The 18,719-nt window shown below is 43.0% G+C and overlaps 2 protein-coding genes across 2 annotated transcripts; both read left to right on the forward strand.

Moving 5' to 3' along the window:
- The first annotated feature begins 2,285 nt into the window (after positions 1-2,285).
- LOC129580601 (uncharacterized) lies at positions 2,286-3,157 on the forward strand. Its single transcript, XM_055471195.1, has 2 exons — positions 2,286-2,723; positions 2,782-3,157. The coding sequence occupies exons 1-2, from the start codon at positions 2,513-2,515 to the stop codon at positions 2,931-2,933; spliced, it is 363 nt and encodes a 120-aa protein (XP_055327170.1). The 5' UTR covers positions 2,286-2,512; the 3' UTR covers positions 2,934-3,157.
- Positions 3,158-5,066: 1,909 nt separating this feature from the next.
- LOC129602694 (atrial natriuretic peptide receptor 1-like) lies at positions 5,067-13,753 on the forward strand. The gene is made up of 21 exons (XM_055501799.1): positions 5,067-5,436; positions 7,443-7,484; positions 7,556-7,580; positions 8,095-8,405; positions 8,470-8,513; positions 8,770-8,808; positions 8,943-9,020; positions 9,089-9,226; positions 9,290-9,340; positions 9,425-9,619; positions 9,963-10,104; positions 10,170-10,360; positions 10,420-10,560; positions 10,625-10,807; positions 11,321-11,642; positions 12,198-12,516; positions 12,575-12,794; positions 12,888-13,084; positions 13,147-13,196; positions 13,256-13,353; positions 13,418-13,753. The coding sequence occupies exons 1-21, from the start codon at positions 5,103-5,105 to the stop codon at positions 13,622-13,624; spliced, it is 3,327 nt and encodes a 1,108-aa protein (XP_055357774.1). The 5' UTR covers positions 5,067-5,102; the 3' UTR covers positions 13,625-13,753.
- Positions 13,754-18,719: the final 4,966 nt, after the last annotated feature.

An 18,719-nucleotide genomic window follows, 5' to 3' on the forward strand; every position in this document is an offset into this window, starting at 1 on the left:
GACCGTTGCTAGCGGATAGGGTGGTTACCGCGGCTTTGCGTAGCCGGTAGTTACCTGAGTAATCTTATTGGCGGTACAGACGTAGTTATCGCCTTGTGGCGGTAGACACACCGCTTTCTTCTCTAGGTCACATTACCGGATCATAGCTAACTATTGTAAGTCGAGCTGCACGGGTTGACGTCTAAATCAAAAACAACCTTTTTTCGAAATACATTAGCTCAAATTCTGTTACAACTGTAAGTTTGTAACTATTCTGTTTTCAAACTCTGCCTGAAGAAAGCATGGAATAGCTCATAATGCTTCAAAAGGTCCGTGCAGCGTGTCCCAGCTTAACTGATTGCCAAGCGGACTGCGGCCTAGGTAAGAACTATATAAAGAGTAAAATTACCTTTTCGGAGTAACTAATGGTACATAAAACAGCATATTGTTAACCAAAGCTTCAGAAATACTATAAAATGCAGGAGAATAACATTTACGTTTTTGCAATACTGTGAGTCTGGGAGAATGCTAATTTATCGTGTTCGTGCAGAATAGGATTAAAAATGCAAAAGTTTTCTAGATATTGCATGGATCGCAGTCCCTGAGTGGAGACTGCAAAGTTTTGAGTTGATTTGCATTTTTAGGGGAAACTGGAAACGTCTAAATCTTCGACAGTCCGCGGCCAAAATTTGCTACAAGGGAAATTAAGTCTAGTAAGATTCACATTAATGATTTTTTATGGCTACGAATAAAAAAGTGGGACGGTAATTCTTGTCATTTTCAACATCACGTAAAACGCCATAATTTTCTTCACTATGTACTAGGATGGGTGCAATATTTTTCGTCGGGGCTAATAATTGTTGTTGCTGATATTCTAAGGCCTTAGTTGTTTTTTCCAACACCCCTGTTGTTGCAGATATCCTGAATGCATCCCAGCAACGACGAACTGGCGGCACCACCACACATCGCCATTGCGTGGCGGTAGCCAATAGCCACGTTCTCCCATTGCATTTGGTAATGGCTTATCTGCGGATCTGCCCATATTCGCTAAGTACACGTAGTACGTCTGTACACGTAGTATGTACCAATAACTAATTTTTCTGCTGATTGAGTGTACTGCGTTGTGATGTTAACTGTTGTGTATAAGCTAAATGTACCCAATAAAATATTTTTCCATGATTCCACCCAAGCTACCTTAACTTCAGGTTTCTTTGTTTTTGCACTCTTTTCTACAATGTTGACGGTTCACAGATTACTTAATATACTGAGACGATGGCGTCTAATAATTACAAGACACGAATTGCTGTCATTTTTTGGCAAACAGTAACCAGCAAGAGGGATAGTCATTATACACAAAACAATATACGCGCGCATCGCTGTTACACTAAGATTAACACGCATGATACCTTGCTTTTGTAATATTACTTACATAATTTTAATGAGAATAACACTTACGAGCACTTACTCTGTACGTTTCCGCCGTCATTACGCTAACCTTTGTGCTATCATTTACTGTACTTAATTTAGTCATTTTACATTCAATGGACACTTTCGTCTCTTCGATATTCTATGTCAATGTTCATTTATCTGATGCTTACTTTTTATAATTTTTTTTGCAGAATTGCGGCTTGCCAAAACTCGGACGAAGCGTCGTAAACTGGCAGTCTCATTTTTATCGGAAAATATTCCACTGATCCGGAACCCCGAAGTCATTTAAGCGTTCAGTGATTCATTATTCTGCTTTTGTTTGCTGAATGCTACTCAGAATTTTAAAATCATCTCTGTTTTTTTGGCTGACTGTTTTACAACAAATCTAATGCATGGATGCTTACTATAATTTGTAGTTTTATCATTAATATTGTTAGCACTTTCTAGATGAGATATTTGAAAGTTCCAGTTGGAATAAAAATGCTACCGTGTTACGATGGTTTTCGCCCACAGAAATATAAAATAAGTATACCGTAGTACGGACGACTGTATTCCCACCGTAGAATGCGTTCCTGCTTCTCCACCGTATTTCTACAGTAGTTACGTACCACAGTACGCCATCCTACTGTATTAATTACGACGGTCTTACTACGGTTCACTTAACCATATTACTACGGTATTAACGAAGAATCCCCGAGTGTCGCTTCAACGAAGCAACCCATGGTGGGATTTTCCTCGGACGACGGTCGTATCGCAACACTCGTAACACCGTAGGAACATAGTTCGATTTTGGCGTTGGGCATGTACGTACGCGCGTACAGACGATACGGCAAAAAAACCGTTCATCTAAGTTAACCAGCCAAGTCGCCGTCCCATAATCCAGCTAACAACAGTATTCAGTTATTCGCCGCATCGCGGCCACAAAGTGGATCGTAATCAGCGCGATCAAACGTAGATTGCCGCAACAGTTAAGATCGGAGGACCGATGTACTGTTCGCGTTACAATTCACGCGAAGAACTTGTTTAGGTTAATTGTATCTGTAGGCTGTAGCCCGAATAAGTAACGTAAAACGAATTATTTTGCGAAGTGAAGAGCATTGTCAAGATGTTCCGCTATATTTTACTGCTGGCCACCTTGATCGCCCTGTTGGGGTCGGCACTGGCCGATAGCGAATCCCGAAACCGGCAGAACGCGCGGCGCTGTCTGCGCTACGGCCGCATCGCCCTGGCCGACGGGAGCGCCACGGACGGCTACAAGAACGCCAAGGGCTGCGGATGCGAAGCGGCCCGCGACCAAGAGTGGAACCAGCCGCAGTGTACGTACACCCGCACTGTGACTGGTCAACCGTAAAGCCTGTATACTTTGTATTGCAGTTGCTAACAATTACGCACCGGTCTGCGCCAGAGACGGCAAGTGGAAATCGGTGCAGGACGACCAGGTCAACATGTGGTGCGTGGACAGCCAGGGCAATCAGGTCTCCCGTGCCGTGCCAAAAAACAGTCGGGGTGGCGCGAAACCCTGCTAAAGAAACCGTAACGTTTGATAGACTGTTAACTAGTTGTTCAAATCGCTGCCAACGTATAGCGCGTTTGAACTGTGTTTGTGGTGAGTTAACTGAATTAAAAAATGCCTGTAAAAAACTTTCACAGTTGCTGGACGCAGCGCAGTCACGTGTTATCTAATCGTTTGCTTGGAAATAAAGTTGTTAATTTAACTGTTTCCGTCACTATTCTGGAGAACTTCATGAAAAAACGTAATAACTACATATTATTTTATTATTTGTTGTTATTATGTTGTTACAAAAAATATTTTACACTGATTTAAAACTGGTACTGATTGCCGGAAATCAATACGCTTTGAAAGCGCGCGTTATCGTGCCAAGACGACGCTTGTACGTTTATTAAGCAAGTTGCACTCGCCCTCGGATTTAAACTCTGAATGATCCTTGATCGTCCGTCTTTTGGACTAAATCTTGGGACAAACCCACACCTTCATGGTTTATTTTAAAACCTAGGTATATACAGCATAAATATCCCAGGTGGTAGCAGGAAGCATGCGGTACAGCATCCGGTGCCCAGTGATTAACGGGTGCAGTTACTTTGATTGCCACGCTGCTCGGGAGTAAATTTGTAGTTGGTTCGGCTAGTGACGTTAACGACAATCCCACTACAAACTACACAATACCGGCACACCGCCCACAATTCACGTCTGAGTACCGGAAGTGTACCGGAAGTGAAAGCCACATTTGCCGAGTATGTTCTACAAGTGCGTAATGAAAAACAGGGATAATGCGCGCGATACATTACGTACTTATGAAGACCTGCTTCTACCGATGGTTTTTTCCTTTTCTTCAAACGGCAGTCTGAAGACGACAACGGCATCAATCCTGGTTAATTCGATACGCCAATGTTTGGCTTTTTTTCCAGAGCCCGCTGTGAAAAACTCCGTGAAACCGATACGCCAATGTTTGCACGGGGTTTCTGCAAAGCGCATCCTAAAAAAGACCGCAGGGTTAATCGGAAACCCGATGGGGATATTGATACCGCATTTTTCCGTTAGTGGATTTTAATGTTGATTATACCAGAGACACATCGTGCTGTATTGATTTTTCGCTGGGCTTGTGATCGCATAAATCGTTCCAGGTAGAGATAAATACATGCTCCTGTGACCTTACATGGAAATACTGCCGATGTACCCAGAAGCGGAAGTTGAAATTAGTGGGACATAAATTGCGCCGGAGTGGTGCACGTCATAGCTTGAAGGTACAAGGTCGTCCTGTAATTTCTAGCGTAAAGGTACTTCGCTTTTTCTCATATTCCGGTCACTATAACTATACAGTTTCATATTTCGGTCACCAGGTAGCAAAATGCCTTAACAAAACAAAATTCACAGAAATGGTTAATTTTCATAAAACGACCTCTCTCATTCCATTTGAAGCGTAAACATGGCAAAATAAAAAGCAAGTTGTGCGATCAGCAGCTGCTCATGTAGTCGCACCAGTGACCGGTGACCGGAATATGAAACCATTCACTCAAAGTGACCGGAATATGAGAAATAGCGAGGTACAGAGTTAGCGGGAAAGTTGCACTGTGAACGACTGCCACTACACTACGTATACCACAACGATAAATTAAAAGAATTAGGATAATTATCAATAAGGAATGTCAATATTTTATAATTTATACTGTATGGATATTTTATAATTTATATGGATGTATTTCATAAATTTTATAAATTATTATATAATATTTATAAAAAATATTTATAATTTATAACTTAATATGGATGGTTTATAAATTAAATTTATATTTGGCATGTATCAGCCACGAGTAGAGCGTAAATAGTGAGGCGTGGCGCGCCGTAGTATAGAGTTTGGCGTAACCCATGAATTTGTATATTTCGCTGTGTTGACGCGTTAGAAATTCCGGGACAAGCTTGTACCCTGTCGGCACTAGTAATTAAAGCGCCGGCAAGGTCAGTCCGTCACACGCGGATCAGCACACCGGGACTTTTGATCGCGGAGCGAGTAAACACGGCATTCATCGGCATAGTTGCCTGTAATTGCCGGTACAGTCGTTGCCGCTATCGACGCGCATATCCCGCTGTAAATCGATCTCCATCGCGCGCGATCCGCATCCAATTTCCCGGGGATGTTTATGCCGGTTATTTGTCGGATTACTTCCCCGCCGGCACCATGCTGCTGCTGGCCTTGATCAGCTTCCTGTGGGAAGTGGACGGTGTACATCTGCGCAAGGTCAACGTGACCATTCTGATGTTGCAGCCGTATTCGTCCCTGGCGTATACGTATGACTATTACGGGCCGGTGACGGATATGGCCATTGAGGAGATGAATCGGCGGTATCCGCGGTTTAATTTCTATAAGAGAATGTATGTGCCGAAGAGCAATAAGACCTGCTCCGATCTGGAGGCCATGGAGTCGGTGATGCTGTATGAGTATTTATTGGCGGAGTACCGGAATCGCACGGCCGCCGGGGAACAGCTGGGTGTTACGGTACTGTCCGGAACCGGTGAGATTATTATGTAATCATAGTAAACCTATCCAGTAGTCTTTTCAGTGAAACTATAGCTTAAACGTAAACAGCTATTTATGGCGCGTGGTGCAATGATGGAAAAACCCTGATTGTGATATGTGGTGTCACGTTTTCGTGCACTATATATTAGGGCAGAAAATACGGATTACTTTTTTTCCATGAGCGTGTTGTGGCAATGAATCGAAGAGAAAATAATTCGTCTTTTTTAATTAGTTCATGTTAAAGGATTTTCCATCACGTGCGTGAGACCACGCACATATTAGTTATTGGGATATCTGTGGTTGTAATTGACGTACATAATTAACTGCATAATCAGATTTAAGGATTATTGGCTTAAATTAGAAGAGGGTCTTTCCACTACATAATATGTCAGAATAAAAATTATTGGCTTACATTCAAAACAGGCTCTTTTCACTACATAATATGTAGAATAAAAATACGCTGAATGTATAGCAAACTGTTTTTAATTATATTTCAATTTTTTAATATGTTAATTTCTATATTATTATTATTCTTAATAACGTAATGATGCCTTACGAATATTTTTAATAAAATAGCGTTATCCACATTATTTTTATGATAATAATCATAGTAATATAATGTGTTTTGATGATCCACTGGGAAGCTGCATCGGCAGAGCCGTGTCAGATATTATGTTTCACTAATTTTTTAAACGTGACGGTGAATAATCGTCCGTTGTGCGTTAAATTTTTGGAGCAGAAGCCTGACTGCAATGGAAAAATCTGTCGACAATAATTCACTCAACGATCCTTCACCTGTCCTTGCTTAACAAATTCTCTGAACATGTATCTTTAATTAATTAAACGTGACCAGCGCACTATCACCATCCGTTTCCGGTCGTCACGCTGGCGCTGCAGCTAACCGATACGGACACTTGATTACTACACTCAATCCGTAAATAATAAGCGATATTGAAAAGTGTTATTTGTACAAAATACACATCGATCCGTACTTATGACTGCGTATTTGTAATCCACATTTCCAAAATAAAAATGAAGCAGTCAGCAGCCACTGAATGCCGGAAGGTGTGGTGTTGATATTGGTCGGCCGGGCTGACGCGGCCGGCGGCAGGCGTTGTGTTTGGGAACTTGACAGCGTTGTTTCAATATTGACCGACTTCCTGTGTACACGCTAGCGGGAAGAACAGTGGCCGCAGAAATTACGTATTTAGCGATAGGATTGACAAACGACGGTGCGGTATCAGATGATACAGTTTCGATCTCATCGGAAATAATGTAGAGTTTGTATTTTATTTTAATTTGTGAAGCGGACTGCAGAAAAATCAGTTTTATTAACGAAAATTAAATTTAGCCAGCGATGTTTGTGACCATGATTTTATGATCTGAATAAATTAATTGATGCGATTATTAATTTATATTTTATTTTCAAAAATAGTGTATGAGTTTAAAAAAGCGCGGAACAAAAATAAATAATTAAAATATAATCTTGAATATTAAATGGGTAAAAAAATACAAAAATATTATGCAATAAAAATTCATTAATAAATGCAACAAAAAACTATTAGTTGCATAAAATGGGTAATTCATGCGCTGATTGTTGTTAAATCAGCATATAAAAGTTAAACAATAATGATGCTAATTAACTTTGTTACAATTTTATTTATACTAACTTTGTTACAATTTTATTTACCTCCAAATTAGACTATTGATTTATATACTGTAAGCAAATTTGTTTGCTGACAATATATGCCGTAACTGGGCACTTGCTGGTGATCAGTGGGATGGAAAATTAAATAAACCGCGGTTGGAGTGAATAAGGCGCATTTAAGGCCATTATGGCCCGCATCCCGAAGATCGAGCGCGACACGCAGCTATCCCTTTGGGGAGCGTTGGCATTCACGGAAAACATCTGTGTGTTATTGCGCACCGGCACAGTCCTTTACAGTGACCTTTAATCAGTTAGTGTGCACAATAAAACGTATTGGCATTTTTGCTTCGTAGCGTGCAGTGTGGCGCTGCGGTGGATGGGGGATCTGGCACGAGGTACGCGATTATTGCCGGCAGTGATGCCTAAACAACGTGCATGATGGTGGTTCTTTTTTGCTGCTTTACAGAACTTAACCTGCCGCACATTGCCAGGTAAATTGCGGTAAAAAAGCGTCAAAGCGAAATGCATATTATCGATTATGTGTAATGTATCTACTTGCATAAAGAGGGGAGATCAAAGCATTTCGATGCTTTTTTTGCATTAGAAATGTTTCGCTGTATGATTTTTCAAACAAAACTGAGAAACACTTCGCTACATTATCAGTCCCTCTTATGCGCGGCTACGTGAATAACGGCAACTAATGAAAGCCAGCAACTGATTTCCCACATTTTTTTTATTAAATGGATTTAATTTCTTAAAGCTATATTTCTTACAGTAATCTGTTTTAGCAGTTAAATTATCATCGATGCAGTTTTACACTTAATTAAGATTTTTAACTCAATACTTTTCGTTTTAAGGTTATCGTATGTTGTAAATTTTTTTTCATGTGGTGTAACGAACGAGAAAACGGTGAAGAATCTACTTTGCTAGTGAAAATCGGTTAATTGAAATAAATTTACTTTCTCCAAACGTTAATAATTAACCGGTAAATATGGCGTTATACAGCGGAGGATCAGCAGCGTACATGGCCAACCCGAAGCGTTTCACGACGACCATCAAGATCCAGGTGTACCGGCAGCAGGACGTGGGCGACACCCTGGTGGCCTTCCTGCGCCGCTACAACTGGACCAACGTGGCCATCATCTGCGACGACAATCCGGGTCTGGGCGACTTCATCCTGCTGTCCTGCAACGGCTTCATCGGGCAGGTCAAAGCGCAGTCGGACATGCAGTACTACGATCTGCACTACGACAGCTCGCGCACGCCGCTTCCCGATTACGACCGCTTCTTGAAGCTGGCCGCCGAACGGAGCCGCAGTAAGCGACATTTATACAGCCTGCACTTTGTAGGACAAACTGACATCATTTTGCCGTTTTGCAGTCATTTGTCTCACCGCCCTCGGGACACGCGTGCGTGATATCATGGTATGTAATCGCTTCTTAATGTTCCATAGTTCAAAAACCGTAAAACCAGGCAGAGTGGTGCTGCGGTACTTATAACGACCAGAAATCCATTAGCTTTTTTATTTTCTTAGGTTTTTCTGTTTTCTTAGGTTTTTCTTTTTTAATTTATTTGCCAAACATTTGGCTCGTTTCGAGCTTCGCTGCAGATAAAGGATTTTGTGTTAGTAAAATTACTGCAATGAAGAGTTATTGCTGGATTTGAAATGTGTATTTGCAGGTAGCTGCGCATCGCTTGGGGATGACAAACGGATATTTTGTAAGCATACACAGAAATGCAAGGCTAGCATTACTTTACCAATAGGTTACTTCAACGTTGAAAACTAAAACGTTTCTGCACTACTCAAACGTTTCTGGTATTACTTAACAAGCACGTTACTGCAACGTTTGTAGGTATTTATAACATCCTATCCCTTTGAGCACTCCCTGTACGGCTGGTTCAAGTGGCTGTACAACGACGGCAAGGACGATGTATGAACAGTGCTCAGTGCGCCAAAAGTATATGGTCGATTAAGAAACATTCCTGTATATATGATCAGGAAGCCAAAGAAGCCTTCAAGTCCCTGTACTTCATCTACGTCAAACAGCTACGCGGCCCGGAATTTGCCGGCTTTGAAACGGAGGTCAAGTATCGCGCGTTCCGGGACTATGGAATGTTCTACGAGCCGCTGGAACACGTACGATGCACCCGCAGCATGCACTACTCATCCAGTTAATTTCATTAATTTATTCTTGTGTAGGTTAACGGCTTCACTGCCTTCCAGCACACCATCGTGCGCTATGCTGCCAAGGTACTTAATACTGTAATAAAGCCTTAGCTTATAGTCCTGGTATTGAAACGTTAAATGAGTAATCAGACGTTTGACGTATCGCAGCTAATCAACGACACGGACGTCGACTGGAGTACGATCACGTTAAATGACGGAAAGGGTCTGCAGATTGTCAACGGCTCTGTAGAAGAGCAGGAGGTGGAGTCCATCACCGGTCCGGGACTGATGATCAAGAACAAGGATCGCGCCTACTTCAGCTACACGATCGTCACCATGGACCACGTTACGTACGAATTCAAGGTATACTTTTGGTTCCGTCGTAGTGACCGTTACAGTTTCTATACGCCGGCATAACGCTTTGGCCTTTTCCCGTCAGATGCGTAGCGTGCAGAACGAGAGCGTAATCCTGCATTTTTAATGGCTGACCATTGCGCTAGTACGGAGTCTACTACGGACACAAAATTCTTATCATTGCTGTAAAGCGCAAAAAGGATACTGTCAAGTGTCAACCGTAAAGCGTTAATCGCTACTGTGAAGCACAAAACGTTGTTGTTACTGTAAAGCGTAAAATCGCTTATTGTCACTTTAGCTAATTTTAATATTTTGTTTGCGGTTCTTATTATGTAAGTTGTCCATCTTGTAGGAAATTTTCTCGTACGAGACCAAAACTAGGATACTGCTTCCGGACCCTAACAACACCGTCACCTGGGCATACCGCGGCGACTCACCGCCGCCTAATATGCCCAGCTGCGGCTACAAAATCCTCGACAATCAATGCGAAATCTGTACGTAATCCCAGTTTTTCACGAGAATTACGCATAGCCCCGCTAATATCGACGCTATTTCACAGCGCACGCCTTCATCATCGGCATCAGCCTGGGCATCGGAATCCCGGTGATCGTCTTCGCCATCACCATCGGCATCCTGGCGCGGCGCACCAGCAAACTGCAGGTGGTCGATGATCCCTTCTGGTACATTCCCGTTGCCGATATCGTCATGGAGGATCCCGAATCGATCAAGTCCGATAATAAATTCAAAGAGGTAAGCAGCAGTGCGATCGTTGTGGTCACGCAGTTTTTGTGTACATTTCAATTCCGCAGGTGAAATCGAAAACGTCGAAACCGGTAGTGCGACGCCACGAAGACTACGCCATGTATAAAGACAAGAAAGTCTGGTTTAGGAAGCTGCCGCTGATGTATAAGTATAACCCAACAAGCGCCGATGAAAAACTCATCAAAAGAGTACAAATGTTATTTCTCGGCATCGTGACCTTTCATAATTATAATGTAATTTCACTGGGTGCAGATGAAAGCGGCCGGTATTACGACCAATACGCTGTTACGTTTTTACGGATTTTGCCCAATGGAAATGGAGATGGGCGTGGTGTATGAACTGAGCCCGCGCGGAAACTTGGTGCAGGTCATGCAGGCCGGGACGGTCCGCTTCGATATGCTGCTGAAGAAGTCCGTCATCATGGATCTCACCAGTGTGCGTTACACTCAGTGTTTGACCTTTCATTTGATCCGATGAAACGCTTAATTAAATATATAACCCAATAAAAACGGCTGGAAATGCTCAGTTATATCTAGTGACTAGTGAACTTTCGCTTAAGAAGTCAACGACTGAACGCACATGATACGTCGAGCAAATTTAAATTTCTTTTTATTAATTTAGGAACTTGACATTTCATCCACCGTATTTAATTCTTCTATTCAAACCGTTTGACGACGAAAGCGCGTAAAAAATGTTCTGAATAAAGAACGTAATTGTTTTTGTATGAAATAAACTAAAACTAAGGGAATTTCCAGAGAAAGAAGCAAATTAAAAACCTAAAATTTTATTGGATACAGTTATTAAAAACTGCAAAATTTTGAAGCGTTAGAATAATTTGCTTTTATTTTTTAACTACATTCCATTTCAGAAGCGTCTATTTGAATTTTATCTGTACATTTAAAATTAGAATAATGATTTTGAAAATCGTGTTTCTTGGTATGATTTCAGGCCTTATTGTACATTCATTCATCCCCGCTGGAACACCACGGCGCCCTATCGCGCTACACCTGCCTGTTCGATCACCGTCTTGCCTTGAAACTGGCCGACTACCGGCTGGATATTCTTCCGCGTGTACAGCCCCGCTTCACCTTGCCCGCACCCGAGCATAAAGCCTTCCTGACCTTTGCGCCCGAGCAGCTGCGGGCCGATAATATTTACCTGGGCTCCAGAGCCGGCGACTGCTACTCGTACGGATTCGTTCTCACCGAGATCCTGTGCGAGATCGAACCCTTCCAAACGGAAATCGAAACCGCCAACTATTCGGTGGCCGGTAAGCTTAAGCTTTTAACCTCAGTGACATTTGCCAGTGAACTTTGCATAGCTGGGCTGTGTTATATCGGCGGCCGGATGGAGATATAGCGGTTTTCCAATAAACAAACAAAAATCATTACGCTATTTTGTGTACTGCGTTCTTCGCAGTTATTAACGGGTTTTGGGCGTTTTAAAAATAATTAGTACACGACATTAAAACCGGCGTTAACATTGGCTTCGCTAAAAACGTTTTGCAAGTTGCGCTGGATTTTCTGATTTTTTCCGCGAAATTTAATAAGCTACTAAGGACAAGTTACACTTTACGCTTTTTAATAATGCACTTTGCTCTGTTAATAAGGCTAAGTTACGCACCGCATTGTTTTCTGATTTTTTTTATCAAGCTTTTAATAGGTATTAGAGCGCTTTACGCTTTTTCATGGGACTGAGTTACGAATAACGCTTTTAATAAGGCAAGTTACTATTTACACTTTTTAATTAGCCCCAGTTACGCTTCATATTAATTTTAATAGTTTTTTCTCGAACTTTAACAACTTTGCTTTTTTGTGGATTCCAGAGATAATCGATATGCTGCAGCAGGGCAGCACGAAACCTTTCCGGCCGGTCGTGCCCTTAGGCAGCGTAGCCAACCAGTTCGCTCCCTTAGTGAAACAGTGCTGGGAAGAGGAGCCCATCGACCGGCCCAGCATCCAGTATATCAATAACTTCATCCGCGGCATCCCCGGCTTCCAGCGCCAATACAATCTCGTGGATGAATTGATCCGCCGGTTAACGGCTCACGCGGAACTCCTAGAGAGCCGCATCTCTGCCGCCACGCAGGGTTTGCTGGCCGAGAAAAGGCGCGAAGAGGAGCTGCTGCTGCAAATGCTACCCAAGTACCGATTAATCGAATATCGACGCGGGATGGGTTTGTTGACACAGGGTGCGTTGCAGGCACGTGGTGATCGCGTTAACCCGTGGCGAGAAGATCGATCCAGAGGGATTTAATTGCGTGACCATTGGGTTCACGGCGCTGGAGAACTTTGGGGTCATCGCGCTGACCAGTACGCCGTTCCAGCTGGTCACGCTGCTCAATGACCTCTACTCCATCTTCGACGACACGCTGCCGCGGTTCAACGTCTACAAAGTGGAGACCATCTCCGATTCCTACATGGTACGGTAAACGTACCTCAACATGAAGCCCACCGCCCAGTCCCATTTCTGTTGATGGTATGCGTTGACCAATCAGCCTGCTTGCTTTTGACAGATTGCCAGCGGCTTGCCAATTCGCAACGGGAACGCCCACTCTCAAGAGATCGCCAGCGTGGCCATCGAGCTGATGCGGGAGTCGAGTACGGTGAAAAGCAGCTCGGCCCCCGACGGACTCCTGCAGATGAAGATCGGCTTCCACACTGGGCCGTGTGTCGCGGGGGTCGTCGGACTGCGCATGCCGCGCTACTGCTTGTACATCAATCTCTCTCTTTTTCCATCACGAATGAATTGCTCCGAAGTCTTGATTTTTACAGATTCGGTGATACAATTAACATGGCTTCCAGAATGACTTCTTCCGGTCAAGGTACCATTTCCACAATGACCGTTCTCCCATTCCAGCGCTTAATGTACGATGTGTTGCAGCGTTCAAGATACAAGTCAGCTCCGAAGCCCGCGAACATCTATCGCGCCATTCGGGGAAAGGGTTCCGCTTCCATTTTCGCGGTGTCGTCGAGATTAAGGTACGAAAATTGTTACTGATGTACTAAACTGAGCAAAGAAAATAGAGGATGTTGGTGATGGCAGGGCAAAGGTCCGCAGCCGTGTTATTGGCTGCTAACCGACAACGGCAGCACCATGCTGCCACCGACGGCGCATCTGGGCGACAATCCCAGTTCCAATGGTTCCGAGACCGGTCTTTCATCGCGGCGGGGCAGTCACATGCAGCGGACCCCGTCCAGCATGTCCATGCAGCGCCAGCTCTCTTCCAATATGCTGGATAATGTCCTTTGATGTATAAATCATGCTGTGCCGATCGCCGACTGTGCGTTCTCAGCCATACTTCAACTGTGACCTCTTAAACCTTCTTGAAATCTTGCAGTAATACTTATCTTGACATAGCTATGATTATTATTTGTATTTTCGGTGAAACCTGGCAATCCATAGAACTTGGTTCTTGATGAGATGTGATGATGAATAAAAGCAAGCAGAATACTCTTTACTTCAGATTGTTTACATCCGACAACCCCGCATACATATGGACTATAACAAGGACGGTGATAGTTTGTCATTATTCAATGATAGTGACCTTTCAGTAAACTGGCTGATTTGGGCACTGAAGTAACCGGAACTACTGCTGGTGAAACGGACACCATTTATGTGTGATATTTGAATCGCTGTGTTGTTAGGCACCGGCACAGCAGCGAATTAACAAGGTGCCCGGTACCCAAGATCGCTGAACTGAAAGCAAACGGAGCCAACAATGAGTACGTGACATTTCGAGGCGAAGCAGCTTCCGGTGACTAATAAGGCAAGCCATTGGCTTGTATTTTTCAAGGAGGAACAGCAGTTTGCGCACAGTTAAGGCGACACATTTATAGCGACATACAAAATTATTTACAAGGACCCACGTTGTAACAATTCTTCACAGCCCGGCAGTTTGATCGTACCAGACCGTCAGATATGGCTGCATCATCCTTATTATGTCCCCTACGCGGTACGAATCAGAGAGCACAATATAATCAGGGTGGCACACCCGCCATAAAGCAGGTACTTAATTTATTTTCTTGAAGAAACAAGAGCCGAAGGAGCGGATGCTATGGGCAGGGATGAAATAGAACGGCTGTGGGAATCCAACGGATGGCAAAAAGCCCAAGTTGGCCTTAAAAATGTCTCTAAGCTTACTTGGACTTTTTGCATAGTCCGTAGCAACGTATTTCCGAAATGATTATTCTCCTGCTACGGACCGTGAAAAAACAGCTAATGGATTGTTCAACTAGGTAGTTTGGTTTTCTTTGTCCGTAGGAAACTGCCGAATTTGTCGAAGCAGCAGAACTGCCTGAACAAATTCAGCAGCTTTCCATCCCGCTATTTGGACAAGAGTGACAAGACCGCCGATTTGGTTATACTTATTGGATACGGGTATTTGCAAAATGCTACCACATACACGGAGTTTCGGAAAGCCAGCCAGAGGTATCCCTAAATACGAGCAAGTAAGCGCAATTTTACCAAGATTGACTTTTTTGCCTTTTATCAGCATTTCAGTAAATATAGCACAGTATATGCTGTTTTTGCGGCGATTTATAAATTACTAACGGAGCCGGACCTATTGTTACAAAATTAATGTTAGAAAGTTAAAGAAAAACAATTTATTTTGATAGATATTTTTATTTTTATCAATATAACTATGGTTAATGTTTATCGTACTGTTTCCGATATTACATTTAGTCTATAGCGACTGCACAGGCAATCCTCGCTCAGGGGACTTTTTGCGTCAGAGACTGGGTATCGAAATTCAGCGAGGAAACGCAGTTTCCGTTCTCGGGCCATTTAGCGATATGACTGAGAAAGAAAGATGCGTATTTTGCGTTTAAATTAGCTGAACGGGAATAAGGTCATGGATTTTTGTTCTTGTTACTTGTTGCAACGGTATGCAACTATTCAATACAGAATGATCGTCTAATATTCATACAATCTGATAACGTCCAAACCGTAATTATTCTCGGTACTTTAGCGAGATGATTGAGAATAATACGGAGGAGGCTATTAAAGTTATATATGCACAGGATGTGCCGATCCCATTTTTACTTCAGCGGTGCCTGTGGGTTGTCGCTGCCTCCGCAATCAGAATAGGTACTGTAGACGACCGGACGGAGTAGCTCTTGTGCCAGAACAAGAGAGAAAACAGATGCGCCATGTAATCTGAGCTGCTACGTGATACTTACGCGGATTGATACACTAGATGACCAGCAAAAGAGTCAGGAGCGGTGGCCCGGGAAGCGGAAAGCCGGAAACGGCAAAATCTGGGTGGAAAAATATTTGCTTCGTCTGTTTGCCGTCGAGAGTCTGGAAGTGATGAGGAAAATAATAGCCTCGATTCGGGTAAATTGGGGGGAAATCCAATATACATCGGGTCGGGGTAACCGTTATGAAAGCCAACACTCCCGCTGCGTTTGGCACTATGCCGGGTAAAAGTAAGCCACGGGATGGTGCAGAATAACTCCGGATCTTGTTGATTATGTTATTCATGTTTGCTGGCACATTTTAGCTGAAGTGGGAGGCAAATATTATTGTTACATGCGGATGGCGCATGTTTAATAAAACTTGCATTAAAATGTTTAATGCCGGCTTCGATTGCCAGCGTTACTATTTAAGCACGTTAATTCACCGGGAAATTATTACCCAGGTTTACAATATGGCTGCAAGATACGTTTCGGCCGTCCTGTTTTTAATCTCTGCACTGGCACGGGATCGCCCAGTAATGCCCCGAAACGGCAACGGACTCTCGCAGAAGCTGCAGCTGAAGCTCTTCCGTACCATACACGCGCCTTTATGTAGATAAGGAAGAAACTGAACTTCGGTGTGAGAATGTCGGTCGCCCAACAAAAGGACGCAGGTGCGCCTAAATTGGCTGCTCATATTGAGGAAATTTTAGGGCTCCTCATTATGCCATGGCATTTATATTCCCCATTTTCCCGAGCAGAATCCACATCTGTCATGTAGGAATGATCATGCGTGCGATGTACGAGGACTAGGAAAAATAAGCTCCTGGATCTGCGAAAAGGATACACGAAAACGGGATACATCAAAACTTTTCGCGTAATATTTTGCAGATCCAGTGGTTAGTTTTCCTAGTAGGCTTTTCGTCGAGAAGTCCATAATTATGCTGAGTGGTTAGTTTTCCTAGTAAGTCCATAATTATGCTGAGGTATGTCGTTATACACAATGTACATACACGTACGTATACATACACATAATATCTTCATATCCCGGCATTAATTCCGCTAAATTGTATATACATCCGCCTATACAGAAAGATGTTACTAAAAGGTTACATAATTATGTTATTTAGCATGAAATAAGCACTACCTTTGTTCAGGTTCTTGTATAGATACAACTGTCCAGAAAAACTCTGCGTAGTGAAGGCTAGGACAGTATTCGCAGAACTTCATTGTCGATATCGCATTATTAAACTGTAGGGATGGCTACATCTCCAGCCGCGTTCGGCCCTTCCTAACGATTCGATCACCATCGACATGAAAATTATAAGATAAATACAGCCGAACTTCGCGACTGCTTTATTCGGCTAGCTCTTTATAAATTGGATTGCTGGTGGTTTTTCTTCGCTTTCTTACAGAGGTTAAGGTTTTTGACTACAGCTGACAGTACCCGTACAATTATGATGGCAGTGATAAAAATAGTGACAATAATGACAGCTCGCAAACGCTATTTGCGTCATCGATTAAAAATCAGGACCTGCAAAATTACATCGGTGCGCCGGCTTAGTCCTCGTCGGCCTTACAATTTTATGGGCCTTGATGTGGCAACCCGGAATCTCGTTTTTATTAATCCACAAAGGCCGCCAAGTGGATTGATAAAGATTACAGTTTATGCAATGTAGAGAAAGTTCCAAATGGCGCCGCCGGCTGCGAACAGGCAAGTGATTTTTTAACATTAATGATACTTGTTACTTATTTATCTACATACTTTGTTCCCCTTCAAGGTTCTCACGGTCTACATATTTCTTATCAATCTATTCTCGTTTATTTTTTATTTTTTTCCAGTCATATTTTCAGTGTCTCCCAAACAGTACTCAATTTTTTTCCATAGATTATGAGTATTGCTCCTGCAATGTTTCTCCTGTCGACCGGCCCAGCATCCGGTACATCGATAACTTTATCAGCGGGATTCCCTGCTTCAGCGCCATTACAATCTCGTGGATGAACTGATGCGTCGGTTAAAGCAAAAAATAAATCTGTTTGAGGCCACGCCCACGGGACCATAGCCGTTAAAAATACTTTTTTTTATTTTTCCAGTGCCTACTCTGTTTTCAGCCAAAAAGCCAAATTTTGCTGATAATGCCTCTGACCGTGTCCTAGTAAGCCAGATTTATGATGAAATAATGTACTAACTGTTGTGTGTGGAGCTAGAATCAGCTACGTAGTAGATTATAATTTCGAAATTTCGGAAACAAAAGACACCGTTAAATCGACAACCGTACTTTTTGAATTAGAAGCTCTGCAGGCTTCTAAGCTTTCCAAGGCGTCCAGGGAGAAGCTTATACAGCAGAGAAGGCTTTAAAATTTTCGAAGGATTTACAGTAGCGCTTTTGCTGAACGATATTTGTAGAGGACGCTTCTATGTAGTACGGAGGAAGCTTCGAGATTTATGTTTGTCAAGGATGTGCCTGTCCCATTTACCTCAGACGATTGCTATGGGTTGTCGCTTGTATAGCCCTTTGTATAGCCCTTGTATAGCCCTTTGTATAGCCCTATACCCTTTGTATAGCCTGCAATCAAGGAAGATAGACTGTATATGCGGCCGGACGGAGTAACTCGGAGGAGGACGTACGGGAAAACAGAATTCTACGTGTACAAGCCGGTCTTGAAAATTGCTGCGTATCGGAAGTTGGAACAGCGAAAAACACAAGTTCATCAGCGGCGCTAATTTGTTGGAGTGGCTGTCGTTTCCAGCGTTAACATCGCGCTTGTTGTGCGCTGCCTGCACCATACGCAGGAAATTTCACGTCAGGCTTGTACGTGTGCTGGTAGTTTAGCGGTTTCATACATTACCCGACTACTCGTACAGGATCAGCAAGTTCAGCAGCGGTGGCCGCGGCAAGCAAGAAGCCGGAAACGGCTCAATTATCGATTCCTGGATGGGCAAATATTTGTTTTATCTATTTTTCGTCGAGACACGGGAGATGAGGGGCCAAGTTGCAAAGAACTACGTACTTTATTTATCTTCTATCTTACGAGTAAGTACTTTTTACCGGTACTGTTTTACCGTCCAAATCGACGTCATCCTGCGCTTTTATTGTCAGTTTTTCGCTACAGCGATCTTAACAGAATCCATACTTTTCCCCAGCAAAAACTTTTACTTATTTCCA

Source organism: Paramacrobiotus metropolitanus, unplaced genomic scaffold (genome assembly GCF_019649055.1).
Source record: "Paramacrobiotus metropolitanus isolate TYO unplaced genomic scaffold, Prichtersi_v1.0 Parri_scaffold0000004, whole genome shotgun sequence".
Taxonomy (NCBI): domain Eukaryota; kingdom Metazoa; phylum Tardigrada; class Eutardigrada; order Parachela; family Macrobiotidae; genus Paramacrobiotus; species Paramacrobiotus metropolitanus.

Bases quoted from the DNA above. Each gene is read 5' to 3' on its own strand.
- LOC129580601 (XM_055471195.1), top strand. From the start codon at position 2,513: ATGTTCCGCTATATTTTACTGCTGGCCACCTTGATCGCCCTGTTGGGG. The intron at 2,724-2,781 runs GTACGTACACCC...TTTGTATTGCAG, and splicing joins AGAGTGGAACCAGCCGCAGT to TTGCTAACAATTACGCACCG.
- LOC129602694 (XM_055501799.1), top strand. From the start codon at position 5,103: ATGCTGCTGCTGGCCTTGATCAGCTTCCTGTGGGAAGTGGACGGTGTA. The intron at 8,406-8,469 runs GTAAGCGACATT...GCCGTTTTGCAG, and splicing joins GGCCGCCGAACGGAGCCGCA to TCATTTGTCTCACCGCCCTC. The intron at 11,643-12,197 runs GTAAGCTTAAGC...TGTGGATTCCAG, and splicing joins CGCCAACTATTCGGTGGCCG to AGATAATCGATATGCTGCAG.